The sequence below is a fragment of the Choristoneura fumiferana genome, chromosome Z, assembly GCF_025370935.1.
Source record: "Choristoneura fumiferana chromosome Z, NRCan_CFum_1, whole genome shotgun sequence".
Lineage (NCBI taxonomy): Eukaryota > Metazoa > Arthropoda > Insecta > Lepidoptera > Tortricidae > Choristoneura > Choristoneura fumiferana.
Genome location: NC_133472.1, coordinates 7,411,243 through 7,423,962, shown reverse-complemented (window position 1 = coordinate 7,423,962; position 12,720 = coordinate 7,411,243). Strand labels below are relative to the sequence as shown.

At 35.6% G+C, this 12,720-nt stretch overlaps 1 protein-coding gene across 1 annotated transcript; it reads left to right on the top strand.

The window, feature by feature from the left end:
• The first annotated feature begins 945 nt into the window (after positions 1-945).
• Positions 946-12,407, top strand: LOC141445302 (protein obstructor-E-like). The gene is made up of 5 exons (XM_074111102.1): positions 946-1,076; positions 8,680-8,874; positions 10,510-10,713; positions 11,682-11,895; positions 12,270-12,407. The coding sequence occupies exons 1-5, from the start codon at positions 1,034-1,036 to the stop codon at positions 12,325-12,327; spliced, it is 714 nt and encodes a 237-aa protein (XP_073967203.1). The 5' UTR covers positions 946-1,033; the 3' UTR covers positions 12,328-12,407.
• The last annotated feature ends 313 nt before the right edge of the window (positions 12,408-12,720 follow it).

Genomic DNA, 12,720 nt, shown 5'->3' with positions numbered 1-12,720 from the left:
TGCACTGCTTAAAATTTTCGGCATAACAAGTACGTTGGGACATAAATCATTTATTTGCGAGAATGTAGTACCCATTACAATGTCACGTTGTAGATATTTAATATAAATTCAATACATTCTGCTTAATGAACCAAGCATGCAAACATTTTTAACATAGTAAAATAATATTCCATTCCATAGCCTTAAGCTTATGGTGTACAAATGTGGTTGAAAAATAAAATAAGTTAACCAAAGAAAATTCATTAAATTGGGTAGATTAACATACATAATTATCCTCCTGCGTCCCATCATACAACAAAATATGACATCGAAATTTAAAACTTAATGTCTCATAGATAAAGTTGAATTTATATTTTTGTAATGAATGATAAAGAGAAAATGACGCTTTATTCCTTTTTCAAAAGATGTAATTTCTATTGCTAACAATATGTACTAGTATTATCACTTTGAACCCCAGGAGGTTAAAAGGAAGTATTACAATACTAATTGTGAAATTTTACCAAAGTCAATACGGACACAGGAGGTTAAAAATGATTAGTAAAGTATATACCTACAGTTTCATGAGCGGAACCTCGGTAGACAGCGAGAGGATGATAAAATAAACCGCAGCATTTAAATTAGCTAATTATTTCTCCAATTGTGCTCATTTATCTCGTTAAACAAAACGCAAATTTTTATCCGTCAACCGCATAATAAATCTTGATTACATAAATTACGCTTATGATTATGACTGACGCAAATATTTAGTTAACGACCTACTGATTAGGACCCTAAATATTTTAAATTGTTTCAGCTAGAAATATAATCGAGACTCAATTACCACTAATGGGTGCGAAAATGTACCTAAAGTTTATGAAGGAAAGGTTTTGTCGGGTGTTTGTAAATGATTTGAGTAGTATACCGGTTTGCTGCGAGGGAAGAAAAGGCGCGCGCGCCGCGTCCGTCCGTCAGTTGCGCCAGCGCCGGCTATCAAGTCGGACTGAAATCTAGTCACTTTTTTTTTTAAATACTTTTTTAAATTACAACAGCAACCATGAAAGTGTTCATCGTAATGGCGGCGGTCGCTGCACTAGCCAGTAAGTTCTTTTTTTAAATGGAAGTTCAAAAGTTATGGCATCCTAACCGGCCTGATACTTTTAAGCTTGCACTATGTTAATCGCATAGCGAGACTGTAAAGCTATTGAAATTGAATGCCTTTTTCTACGTGGCAAATTTATAGCTTTACGGGTCTTAAATTATAAGCTTTTGTGACTTTGGCGAATTATTATGTTTTGTTGAAACGACTGCGTTTTTATTATGTGGGTACGTTGTTAAAGACATCAACGCGCGTGTTTTATGTTTTTTTTTAAATTCCCGTTTAGTTAAATAAGTTAGTGTTAATTCAAAATAGTCATCATGAGTAAGTCATTTCAAAATGGTACTGCACATGTTATGCTCAAACTAACCCCTACTTTGCATAGTAATTGATATATATATATATTTTTAAATCTCTTTACTAAAGCTAAAAAAAGCTTAACCAGGTATAGGTGGTTTTCTTCGTAAGTAGGTAACTAAAACTAGTTCTGTGACCTTTAAGTCGGACGACAAATATTGCGAGAAGATTATATAATAGTCCCAAATGATTAGGTACATAAAAAGTATGAGCCTTCATTATGTCACGTAAAGAAATTTAATCTATAATTTTAATTCGTAAATGGAAAAAAAATCTCTTGAAAACAGTTTGTGCGCATTTGTATGTAGGTATGAATGATGATTCGTTTCTGCATAGCAATGAAGTTCAAGCAAATAGTAATTACAAACTCTTATCACTGACGATTATGCAACGTAATACATTAATAATCCGGTGCATTGCATTAATTATGAACACGTTAGATAATTCCTGTAATTTTGTTGGTTGCAATTTTAAGGAACTTGGCTTATTAAACGTCTTGGGATGCAAAATATTGCCAACTGTGGATATATAATACAACTTTATTTACACTGCCCATGTCTATAAAAGTTTGGTCTTGAATTATATTATTTCGTATTCAGTCTGCGAGGTAGCCTACTTAGATCGGTAGCTACGTAGCAGCGTAACACATTGTCATAGTTCAATGAACCTCGAAAGGTGTCAGGAATGCATTTCACCCTGGTCACTGCATCAAATTGTAACAATGCACAAACTGTGGTAGAATACCAAGCTCTCAACCAATTTTAACAAGAGAAGTTAAAATGAGGGTAGATTTTTAAAGTCCTCGTTTACTTCTACCTTCATATTATCATCTGTAGGTGGAAACTAATAGATATTCAAACGCTAACGGTTCCACGGTTATAAGGCTAATTGATCTAAGCGACATGTTTTGAGATATTGAGTACGGAAGTTTGATGTTCGAAGTTTGAATCAGTGAATTTTTTCTCCGTCATTTGAGCTGTGTTTCAAATTTTTCACAAAGGTGGCGCTTAGATCATTTAGCTTTTTAGCAATTGTCAATTAAACACAAAAACATAGTGAATAGAGGCGATAGAATTTCACTATGGACTGCATTGTAAACTTGATTTAACACAGAATAGTAGAGCAATAACTCTCCATTTTGCGGGTTTGACATTGACATTCACTTATTTCTCGAATGAGAAATTTCTTCAAACCGCAACTATGTTGACACTCCGCGTATTAAAAGTTTACGCAAATATTGGTAATTTTGTAAGCGCCATTTTGTTTTGAAATCCATAGGGCTAATGGATTTGTAAAAAGAGATATTTCCGTAAAAAAAGTACCTAATGGCTACTACAATGTCTTAAATTTATAAGTCTGATAGGTTACAAAACAGGGTGCTTAGACACGCTCATCAAGTATGACTATTATCAACCAGTTTGGGTGGTGTAATTTGCATCTGATAATTAGACACTTAGGTCATTAATGGTTTGATTATGAATAGGTATACGTCGATGAGTTTCTGCATTCTAAGTAAAAAGTTAAGATTTCAATGACCGTAACTCGATTGTTTTGTAGGTACATCTATTAATAAAATCTACGAATGCTTTAATTGTTTCTCATGTAAACATAATAGAGCGTTGTACAGCATAATTATACAATGTACCTACTTTCACAGAAGATATATAGAGATATACCTGAAGCTTAATATTCATTCTTAAGATTCAATCATTTGTCTAGGCTATATTAGAAATTGATGGCTATATTAGAAATTGATATTTCGGAATAAAGACCAAGTTAATTCTAGTAGTAAGTTGATGATGAAATTTAAATAAGTGGCTCTCTGAAAATTAGATAGGTACGTTGATACATCTAATAACTTGAAAGCTTTTAGTATTATAAATATACTAGTATTGATAAATTTCTCAAAAAAGTGTCCCGTCTTGAAATTGCCAAGAAATCAGTTTTGTCAAGAAATTATTAACACTAAGGACGAGATCATAAAACACGACCTGCATAAAACATCCTAAATTTCTTGACGCCAGGAAAACTTCACGAAATCTTGTGAGGAAAAAATCGCAATTTTGTAACTACATTGAAACTCTATTGGATCCAACAACAAAGATTATCTGATTTTTATCACCTTTACCACAAAGTTTTTTTATATAATTAAACATAATATGTTTTGCGTTGAAATAGCGTCAGATTTTGTTTATATAAGTGAACAACAACTGGAAATGGACAACTTTTTGAGAAACGAGTCATTTGCGCTATATTGGAAAACTTATTGTTACTTACATAAATTACGAAGCAAGAAATAAGGCATGTCATTTTAAATCCATCAGGCTAGTTTATTAGAGACTCATTTTATGAATATTAAAACTATTGGCATAGAATTAACATTATTGTCGCTACCCGGCATTATATGATTCACGCTAATCATTACCTCTATTTATATGATCCATTTGAACTATGACACATAATCAAATGTATAGGTACCTCAAGTTTATAATTACATACTCGTATTTAATTTTACAAACAGGATCTTTAAAACAGTTCAGTTCATAAACTTTTCTTTTACTGCATGAAGTCCGCCCGATAAATATATTTCACACTAAGAGATAACACGTGATAACTTAGACACAAATCAATCTGATAGTTTTGAACCGTACTTACATTTTAGAATATCAACGAGATGCACGTATGTGGATCTTTAAATTTTCTTCCTTAAAAACAGACTTTCGTTTACAATTAATGCCATACTGGACGACCAGAGGGCCTACTCCGAAGTTCGAAAATCGAAGTTCGTATCGTACCGTCCCTCTCGCTCTCGTATTAAATAGTATAAGTGTCAGAGGAACCGAACGACACTAAGTTTGATTTTCGAATTTCGTAGTAGCCCTGCTGAGGCCTTATTGCCTAACACACTTGGAATCATAATCGTTTTCACCACTTCTTCTGTCACACGGTATAACAAGGGTATAGAAAGAGATGGTGAATGCGATTGCGAATGTTACGGCCACTAAACACATAATCGACATTAAGTTTCGTATCAATCAGACTCTGGCTGTTCACACGTCGCAGTCCTCCTCGATTTTTAGGGTTCCGTACCCAAAGGGTAAAAACGGAAACCCTATTACTTCGCTGTCCGTCCGTCCGTCTGTCACCAGGCTGTATCTCATGAACCGTGATAGTTAGACAGTTGAAATTTTCACAGATATGTACAACTGTGGCCGTTTTTTGCTAATGTCTAGTGTTGTATAGATGGTACAGTCAAGGGCAAAGATATCGACACGGCCAAAGTTGCAAAAATATGTATACACGGCCTTAATGTTAAGTGCATAAAGTCGTGTATACATATTTTTGTAACTTTGGCCGTGTCGATATCTTCGCCCTTGTTTGTACGGGACCCTTCGTGCGCGAGTCGGACTCGCACTTGGCTAGTTTTTATCGTACACGTTTTATCGATTAAGTAGTGCTGGCATATAACTTTGTGTAGAACTCTTCACACGTCGCTTACACGACGACGCCAGCCTTACACAATGCTAGCCTTAGCCATGGAGTACGGTCAGCATCAAAAGTAGCTGCATACTTTTGTACTTTGTCGTTTTACAACAACATACTTAACACCATAGAAATTTGACAAGTGCTACAACGACAAAGTCAAAAAGCGACCCGCTACTTTTGACGCTAATTGTACATCGCGGGTTGAAGCGACGCGGGAAACTATATAAATAATTACTCCAATGTTCGGAGTCTCGTGTCATATTGACATTCAACTAGTGTGACTGGTCAATGATTAGCGATCAAGGGGTCACTCCTAACCCGACCCGATGCAGTGGCGATGCAGTGTTGTAACTGGGACTTCACTTTCACTTCTCAGTTGCGTCAGAGCGTTGCAATAGCGTCGATATAATCATGTGTTAACAATGCATCTACGTGTACAGGTTAGGAAATACGATTTGAAGGATCTATCCTGATATCACCAGCAAAAGTACCCCTCAGTACTGTTTTTAACGAGGCTAAACACCAATTAATGTCGCTAAGTCAGTTTGGGATCTTGTGGTCGCAACCAGGTGATCTTTTTTGAAGCGTACCTATTCTCTGCACGTAATTATTATTTAGTTATACGGGTTTCTTAGCTCGCGTTGCATTTGTATTCCCCCAAATCCCCTATGTATTACTTCTGCAGTGTTGGGTATAATTCATAGTACATTATCTCATTTATATATTTGAAAATTTTCATTGACACAAACGTGTAGGGTATTAAAACTATAGCCATGATTTTAGTAGCGTTTTGTCTCCAGATCCCGAAAACCAACCACTTTTTATCTTGTACCTATTAGTGTAGGAAATAAAGGTAGTGGACCCCAACAGTAATTCCTCAGCCAGAAGAAAACTTTACAGTATGGTAAAGTATCAATAAATAAAAAGTATTGTATAAATTTCCAAAGAATAATTATAATAGGATTTAAGTAAATACCTAAAGTCTTAAATCGTTAATATATTTTTACGGAAAAATGTTCCGTTCAGACTTTCTTCACCGGACATATTCATGTAACGTATTGCAACAATATATGAAGTAGGTATCAATAAAAAAAATCCCAGCATGAATGAAATATGACGTTTCTTGGACCAGAAAATTGCTCCGTCTAATTTTTTCATTGGAATGCCATTTTATTGCCGTTTAATACCTACAAAGTGAAAATAAAAAAAAATACCATGTAACTATACTATTTTCAGAAATTGCCTTTGTACTCGCTGTGGAAAATTTCTCTATCCATTTTATTTATTGAATTAAGTTCACAGTTTTCTTGAATTCAACTATAAAAACATCCAAAAAAATAACGAGCGTATTAAAAACTAAACATATCGGGAGCAGTGTGTAGGGAGCGGGGTGTACAAGCGGTTTTTTTTTTGGATATTTTGGATTTAAGTGTATACGTGACTACTTAGTATATATTTAAAAAGAAATCAGGCTGAGAAATTTTCCACTCTCAGTTTTTAATAGTTCTAAAATACATAAATTTGGGTATGCATTTTTTTGGATTTTCTTACCCACTACGCCAAATTACATTCTAAGATCATATAAGAAGAAAAAAAAACCGAGCAATTTTCCGATGAAAATGGGCGTCAAAAAAGGAATTATCATAAAAAAAATATTCTCATGTTCGACAAGTTTTAGATTTTTTTCTAGTATCACATACTGATATAAATGACTTATTTGGTAAAATAATTTTGAACAGATCAATATATGTTTATATTTTTTTTTTTATTTTTACGTATAAATACCTAACTTAGGAGTGTTTTTTTTGGATATTTATGTTAGTTCGGCTCATACTATACAATAAGCAAGCAAAATTTCATCGACTGAGAAATTAATGCATGGGTCTCCATACAACAACTTGCTTCATTTCCTACACTACTATAGACTATAATTTATTCAAGTACCTATTTTTTAAATAATGAATGAGTCATTTGTGCTTTGTTTGTGCTTCCAACAAGAAGGTACATTATAAGTATTACTTGATATTTATTATTTCAGGAGTTGTAACTATATATTACTATAATAGTCTAACTATTCATGTATATTTGTATTAACCTTGCCTGGAAAATTTAAAATCGATATTCAATGAATCGGATGTATACAATTACATCCGACAATTTCGTTCCGATTCTAAAACATTAACTATTAAAACAAAAATATACATAATAATTTTAGGGATCCTTACCCGAAGAGTAGCAAACAGAACCCTATTAATATCACTACGCTGTCCTGAGTCTGTCTATCACTAGACGGACGGCTGAAATTTTATAATTTAATACGGTGTGAACTTGAACATCACTTTAATTTTTTGTGATTTTGTAGACTACCTACATATATTTTGCACTTTCTGTACGGCACCCTCAGTTTGACTGGGCCTATTTTTTTATAAATCAATCAAATGACCCACATCTGTGAATTGAAATTCCAGAAAGCTACCTAGTCTTCTTTCGTTTATGTTGTAAGAAGAATACCCAAGAATACCCGATAAAAATTTCGTATTTTTCTTAGTTTACGTACCTACTTTTAGTGGAACGATAGCTTGAAATAATGAACGTGAACTCGATCAAATTAAACTTGCGCCAACACCTTCACGCCTTAGAACGTTACATAAATTCTGAAAACCTTATATGCTATAAAATTAACGACGACTCGGGCCAACTTTCACCGATATTTCGAGTTTGTTTTTTCTTGAACGTTCGGTTGCGAAATTGGCGTGCAACACGAGATGATTATATAGGTAGGTGGGCTGCGTAACTACGAGTACGAACGTGGGATGAATGAATCTTCATAGTACGTAATACGCGACTTCGTAACCTGACAGCACATTGTTGTCAAAATACTTGGAATTTACCGGTATCAAAGTATTTACAATTCAATATTGATGTGATCCCACTTTCAATTTTGGACTGGGCTGGCTTGAATACTGCCTATAGCCCATCACGCAAAATAGACGCAAAGAACTGTTGAGTTGCAGAAAATACTGCTAAAACCAGCAAACGTCTGAACAAGAAATAAGTGTTAATATAGAGAAAAGGTCCCTCGTTATGTGCCGCGATAACTCTCGATAGCTTAGTCATCTTGGAAATTTAACCCACGCGTACCTATTGAATTGTCTTGGTTTCTATTGTTACGACATTGTCTTCGCCTACGCCATTTCTATAACTAGATTGGGCGTGTCCTTAATGAATACCTACCTGCTTACTCATAGCTCAACGTATCAAAATTTTTAATTGTCCTTCCTTATAAAACCTCTGATGATCAAGTAAGAAAAGTAAATTAAAAAATCGATGATTAAATATTTTGCTTTCCACTTCTTAGAGGCACCTAAGAAAATTTTATCTATAGCATGTGACACTGACGTTACTTAGTAGACTCAGGAAACCTATTAGATTTATTTAGTCAGAATCGCCAAAGTCACAATCGTTTGATGATCCGCCTAAAGCTTAAATTGTTTTTGAAGTTTTAAGTAATTCAAAAATCGACACTATTCGGGAAAATGCCGATGATGTCATGCCTAAAAAACCTGGAATCTCAATCATTTTTACTTTTTTCTGTCAAACTCCGTAAGACGAGGGTAGAAAGAAACCATCTCTTTCTACCCTCTTCTTACGCAGTAAATCATGAATTGTGAACGCCTCTGTGATGGCATCTGTTTTGTTGTTCTTAATACCAGAATAGCGGATTAAAAAAATAGGATTCTAATTGTTTTTTTTCTTCCCAGGTGCCCAATTCAAGTGCCCGGCCAAAGATGGCCAGTACGAAGATGAAAGGCAGTGTGACAAGTATTATGAATGCGTCGACGGCGCGGTGACCACCAAACTGTGCCCCGACGGTCTAGTGTTCGACCCTACCATCAGAAAGATCAACAAATGTGACCAACCCTTCAATGTAGACTGTGGCGACAGGACTGAGCTCCGTAAGTAGACCTTTAACTAAGGGATCATATTCACGAAGCAATAGAATTTAAAGTATAAAGTAGTCCGAAATCTTAACTTAAATTGAATTCCAATAGCCTTCGAATATTTATTGGGTGTCGTTACATTTCCAGAAATCTCTTCCTGACCATTTCTAAAAAAAATGTTCTCTTGAACGATAACACGATCTTGATAAGTTTCCGTATCTCGAGTAAAAGGTGTTTTAAAGGCCGGTATAGTTCCTGTCTGCCTAGGTAGGTATGTAGGTAGGTACAAGTATACAGCGAAGTGAAGGTGTCCCGTCTACCTTTGACACGAGGTCAAACGCGCTCAACTGACTTTCTAGGTCGACTGGTGGTCTCGACTGTACCTCGCAGAAATTCATGTAGGTAGTCCTACGATCAACGATTAGTAGAGGTAGTCATTCAAATTTGTTATCGTAAGAAATCAACTGTTTAAGAAACGCTTAAATTGTAATAAGTATAGAATTTGTATGCTTAAATGCCGCAATATAATTCCATAAAAACCAGCCAATACGTGCAGTTTCCTTGTTCGAATCGTGAGTCGAATAACTTAATTCAAATGCAAATGCACAGTCTCGACGTTAAAGAATGTTGGCACTTTGATGTCACACGTGGCGATATGGACAATCATGATTTCACTAGAATCGCCCGCTTAGCGCGCCTTACTAAAATTTAGACCTTGCTAGCAATCGGACGGTGTTTTTTTTTCTAGAGCATTGAACTTTCATTCGTTTTTTAGCGTAAATGACGAAATTTCCTGCTCGCCGTTTTTGCGTAAAGCTATTTTAATAAGGCCTTGAGTTGAGTTCTACTATTTTAATATTTCCTTTATACTTGGCAAAAGTTGCAAGAAAGTCGCCGCGCACGCTGACGTAATTATGCTGATTTCGATAACAGCTTAATCCTGTTTTTTAAAAGTCACCGATTTACCTTGGTGGGGGGTTAAATACTTGCATTAATGTGTTCGTTGACGATTTCGCCGAAATGTTTGCACGCTCTCTAAAATAAGTTTTGAGGCTGTTTCCTGTTGACAACAAAATATGTATATCTCGCTCCGACATTAAACAGTAACCACGTAGAACACTTTATAGACCATATAATTAAAACTAGCCTTATTCAACTTTTTATTTATATCTGCCATAAATGTGACGTAGTAGCAATAGTGCAATGGGCCGCAGTATTTAACTGCCAGCAGCATTAAGTCAACAATGTCGGACATCAATATTATGTTTTATGTCATTGGTCCACTCATGACAAAAAAGCTTGGCCAACTGCACGCAGCTATTACGTGCCCTATGGCTGGACGAATGCCTCTCATAATTCAGTCATTCAATTTTATACACTCTCAAGTCATCCCGCCAACCTTTTCGGTCTGCCTCAGCTTTTAATAGCATTCCTTTATGGGATACGGAGCAAATTCAGCCTATCATTGCAGATCTGCGTAGTCGTACACTCCTGTCGTAATCATGAATTATCTTGTAAGCTGGTTGCGGCTTTTGCGAGACTTCTCCATCTCTCTCTATTTGTGTCACTCCGTTTCATCTATGTAGATACAATAATTCAACTCGCATTAACAGCGCAAACTTCTCTATTATCCATTTTTTTTTACCACAGAGCCCCCGAAGCCGACTGATGTGTGCCCGCGCCGCAACGGTTTCTTCGCCCACCCAGACACGTCTGTCTGCAACATCTTCTACAACTGCATTGAAGGAGAAGCCATCGAAGTCAAGTGCACCGCTGGACTGCACTTTGACGAGTACTCTGGTACTTGCGTGTGGCCCGATTCCGCTGGTAGACAGGGATGCAACAGTCAAGACAGTAAGTAGCTATTACAAATAATTATAGCATATAGTAGTAACGTTTCCACAGACAAGTTGACATTCTAATTCAGGCAGAGACTGGGTAACAAGGCACATAGAAATTTATCGCCAAGTTTGTTTTACGATTTGCCGTCTGTAATCCAAAGGCTATCAATAAGTTGTCACCTGTTATAAAATTGGGCTAACAAAGCCAGGCACTGGTTGTGAGATAAGGTAATAAAGTAATTGTAATTGTTGTTCTTGTTCTTCGATATATTTTATTCAGTGCCATCATAATAACTGAAAGCTATCTGAATGATCTAAATGAGCCACTTAGTACGAGAAGTGGAGAGAGCGTTGCGAAAAAATTAGACTGTTTGTGACAGGTGGAAAAGAAAGTTTAGAATTGTTAAACAGAAGTATTATTTGGATTAAAAGTAAATAAAATTCAGTCACTTTGTTGCCCGTCTGATAAAATAATCAATAATTTAACAGAATTTAAAGTTTTGGTTGAGCAACTTCTATATAAAAAAATCATCAATTTACTTACTGATTACTTACTTGGTTCATATTCATATTCATATATTTATTCATAAAAACAATACAAGTATTGTGTTTGAAATAACATAAATAAAAAATAGCATATACATGACAACATTACAAAAAGCTTAACCTATATCGTCACGTCATTAAATATTTCTTCCACGCTATAAAAACAATTTCTTAACAAAAACAATTTTAACATCTTTTGGAACAAATAATCATTTGTTATAGTTTTTAACTCAGTGGGCAGCCTGTTAAATAGTTTGGCAGCTTGATGACTGGCGGAATGCGTTACGACTTTCAGTCTTGGACTGGTAAAACTCTTTTATTTCCTGCAGACTCACATGTTAACTAAATGCATCTCAGTGTGCTCCTACCTACAGTAATCTCACAAAATACCACTTTACATCATTGCAATCTCTTAAATTGTCTTCTACCTTCCAGAGAAGACCAAGGATGGCTTCGAATGCCCCAAGGCCCAGCTGGTGGACGCTCTCGGCCAACCCGTGGCCCACCCTAAGTTCGCTCACCCAACCGACTGCCAACGTTTCTACGTGTGTCTGAACGGAGTGGAGCCCAGAGACCTTGGTTGTCAGGCCGGAGAGGTCTACAACGAGGAGTCTCAGAGATGCGACGCGCCTGAGAACGTGCGCGGATGGTTAGTAGATATATAGGCAGATCCAGTTTCCTTACGATTTTGTTAAGTTTTTTCGTTCGAGAGATCGAGAGATCGAGATTTTTTTGCTAAATATCTACTATGTCTAAACTAAAGAGACGGGTATAGTTTATTTAATTATCTGAAAAATGGCTTCGCTACTTCATTATAATGGCCGAAACACTTCTATTGTAAAATTATATTACTGCCGTTTAAAGGCATGTAAAAGTGTAAAAAGATAGTAAATACTACATGAGCTGCTGTTGTAGTCTAAGCGGGGATGCTATAACAGTATATAATCAGATGTACCTACAGACGTTAGTTTACGTCGAACTGTATATAAATTTCCTGTAGTTAATTAGTCTTTCTTTTCACAGCGAGGACTGGTACAAAGACTCAGATGAGGCGGCGCCAGCACCCAAGGCGAGGTCTTAAACTCTCATAGTGATAATTATAAATATATATATATATAATATAAATTAAGACTTAATAAAATTTAAGTGACCGAAAATAAACAGCGTTTTAATTTTATAATGACAATTATAATCTACACCAAATAGTAAGATTCTAGTCGACACCCCTAAGTAACCAGTAATTTCAAGATAAATCTAATAAAAAAACCGATTAGGTGCGAGTTGGCTTCTGACACCGAGGGTCCCGTACCAATTTGTAAGTATCTATTAAATATTCAGCATTAGCAGAGCAAAATGTATCTATGCAATATGGAGTCATAACTATTACATTGGTTACTGTTATGAATAGACATAAAAAAATATAATAGAATTGGTATTCCTACACTTTTTAGTTTTCCTGTAAATTTAGGTGTGT

Excerpts from the sequence above, each read along its gene's own strand:
- LOC141445302 (XM_074111102.1), top strand. The coding sequence starts at position 1,034 with ATGAAAGTGTTCATCGTAATGGCGGCGGTCGCTGCACTAGCCA. Across the intron at positions 1,077-8,679 it reads GGCGGTCGCTGCACTAGCCA|GTGCCCAATTCAAGTGCCCG; the intron begins GTAAGTTCTTTT and ends TTTTCTTCCCAG. Across the intron at positions 11,896-12,269 it reads CCTGAGAACGTGCGCGGATG|CGAGGACTGGTACAAAGACT; the intron begins GTTAGTAGATAT and ends TTCTTTTCACAG.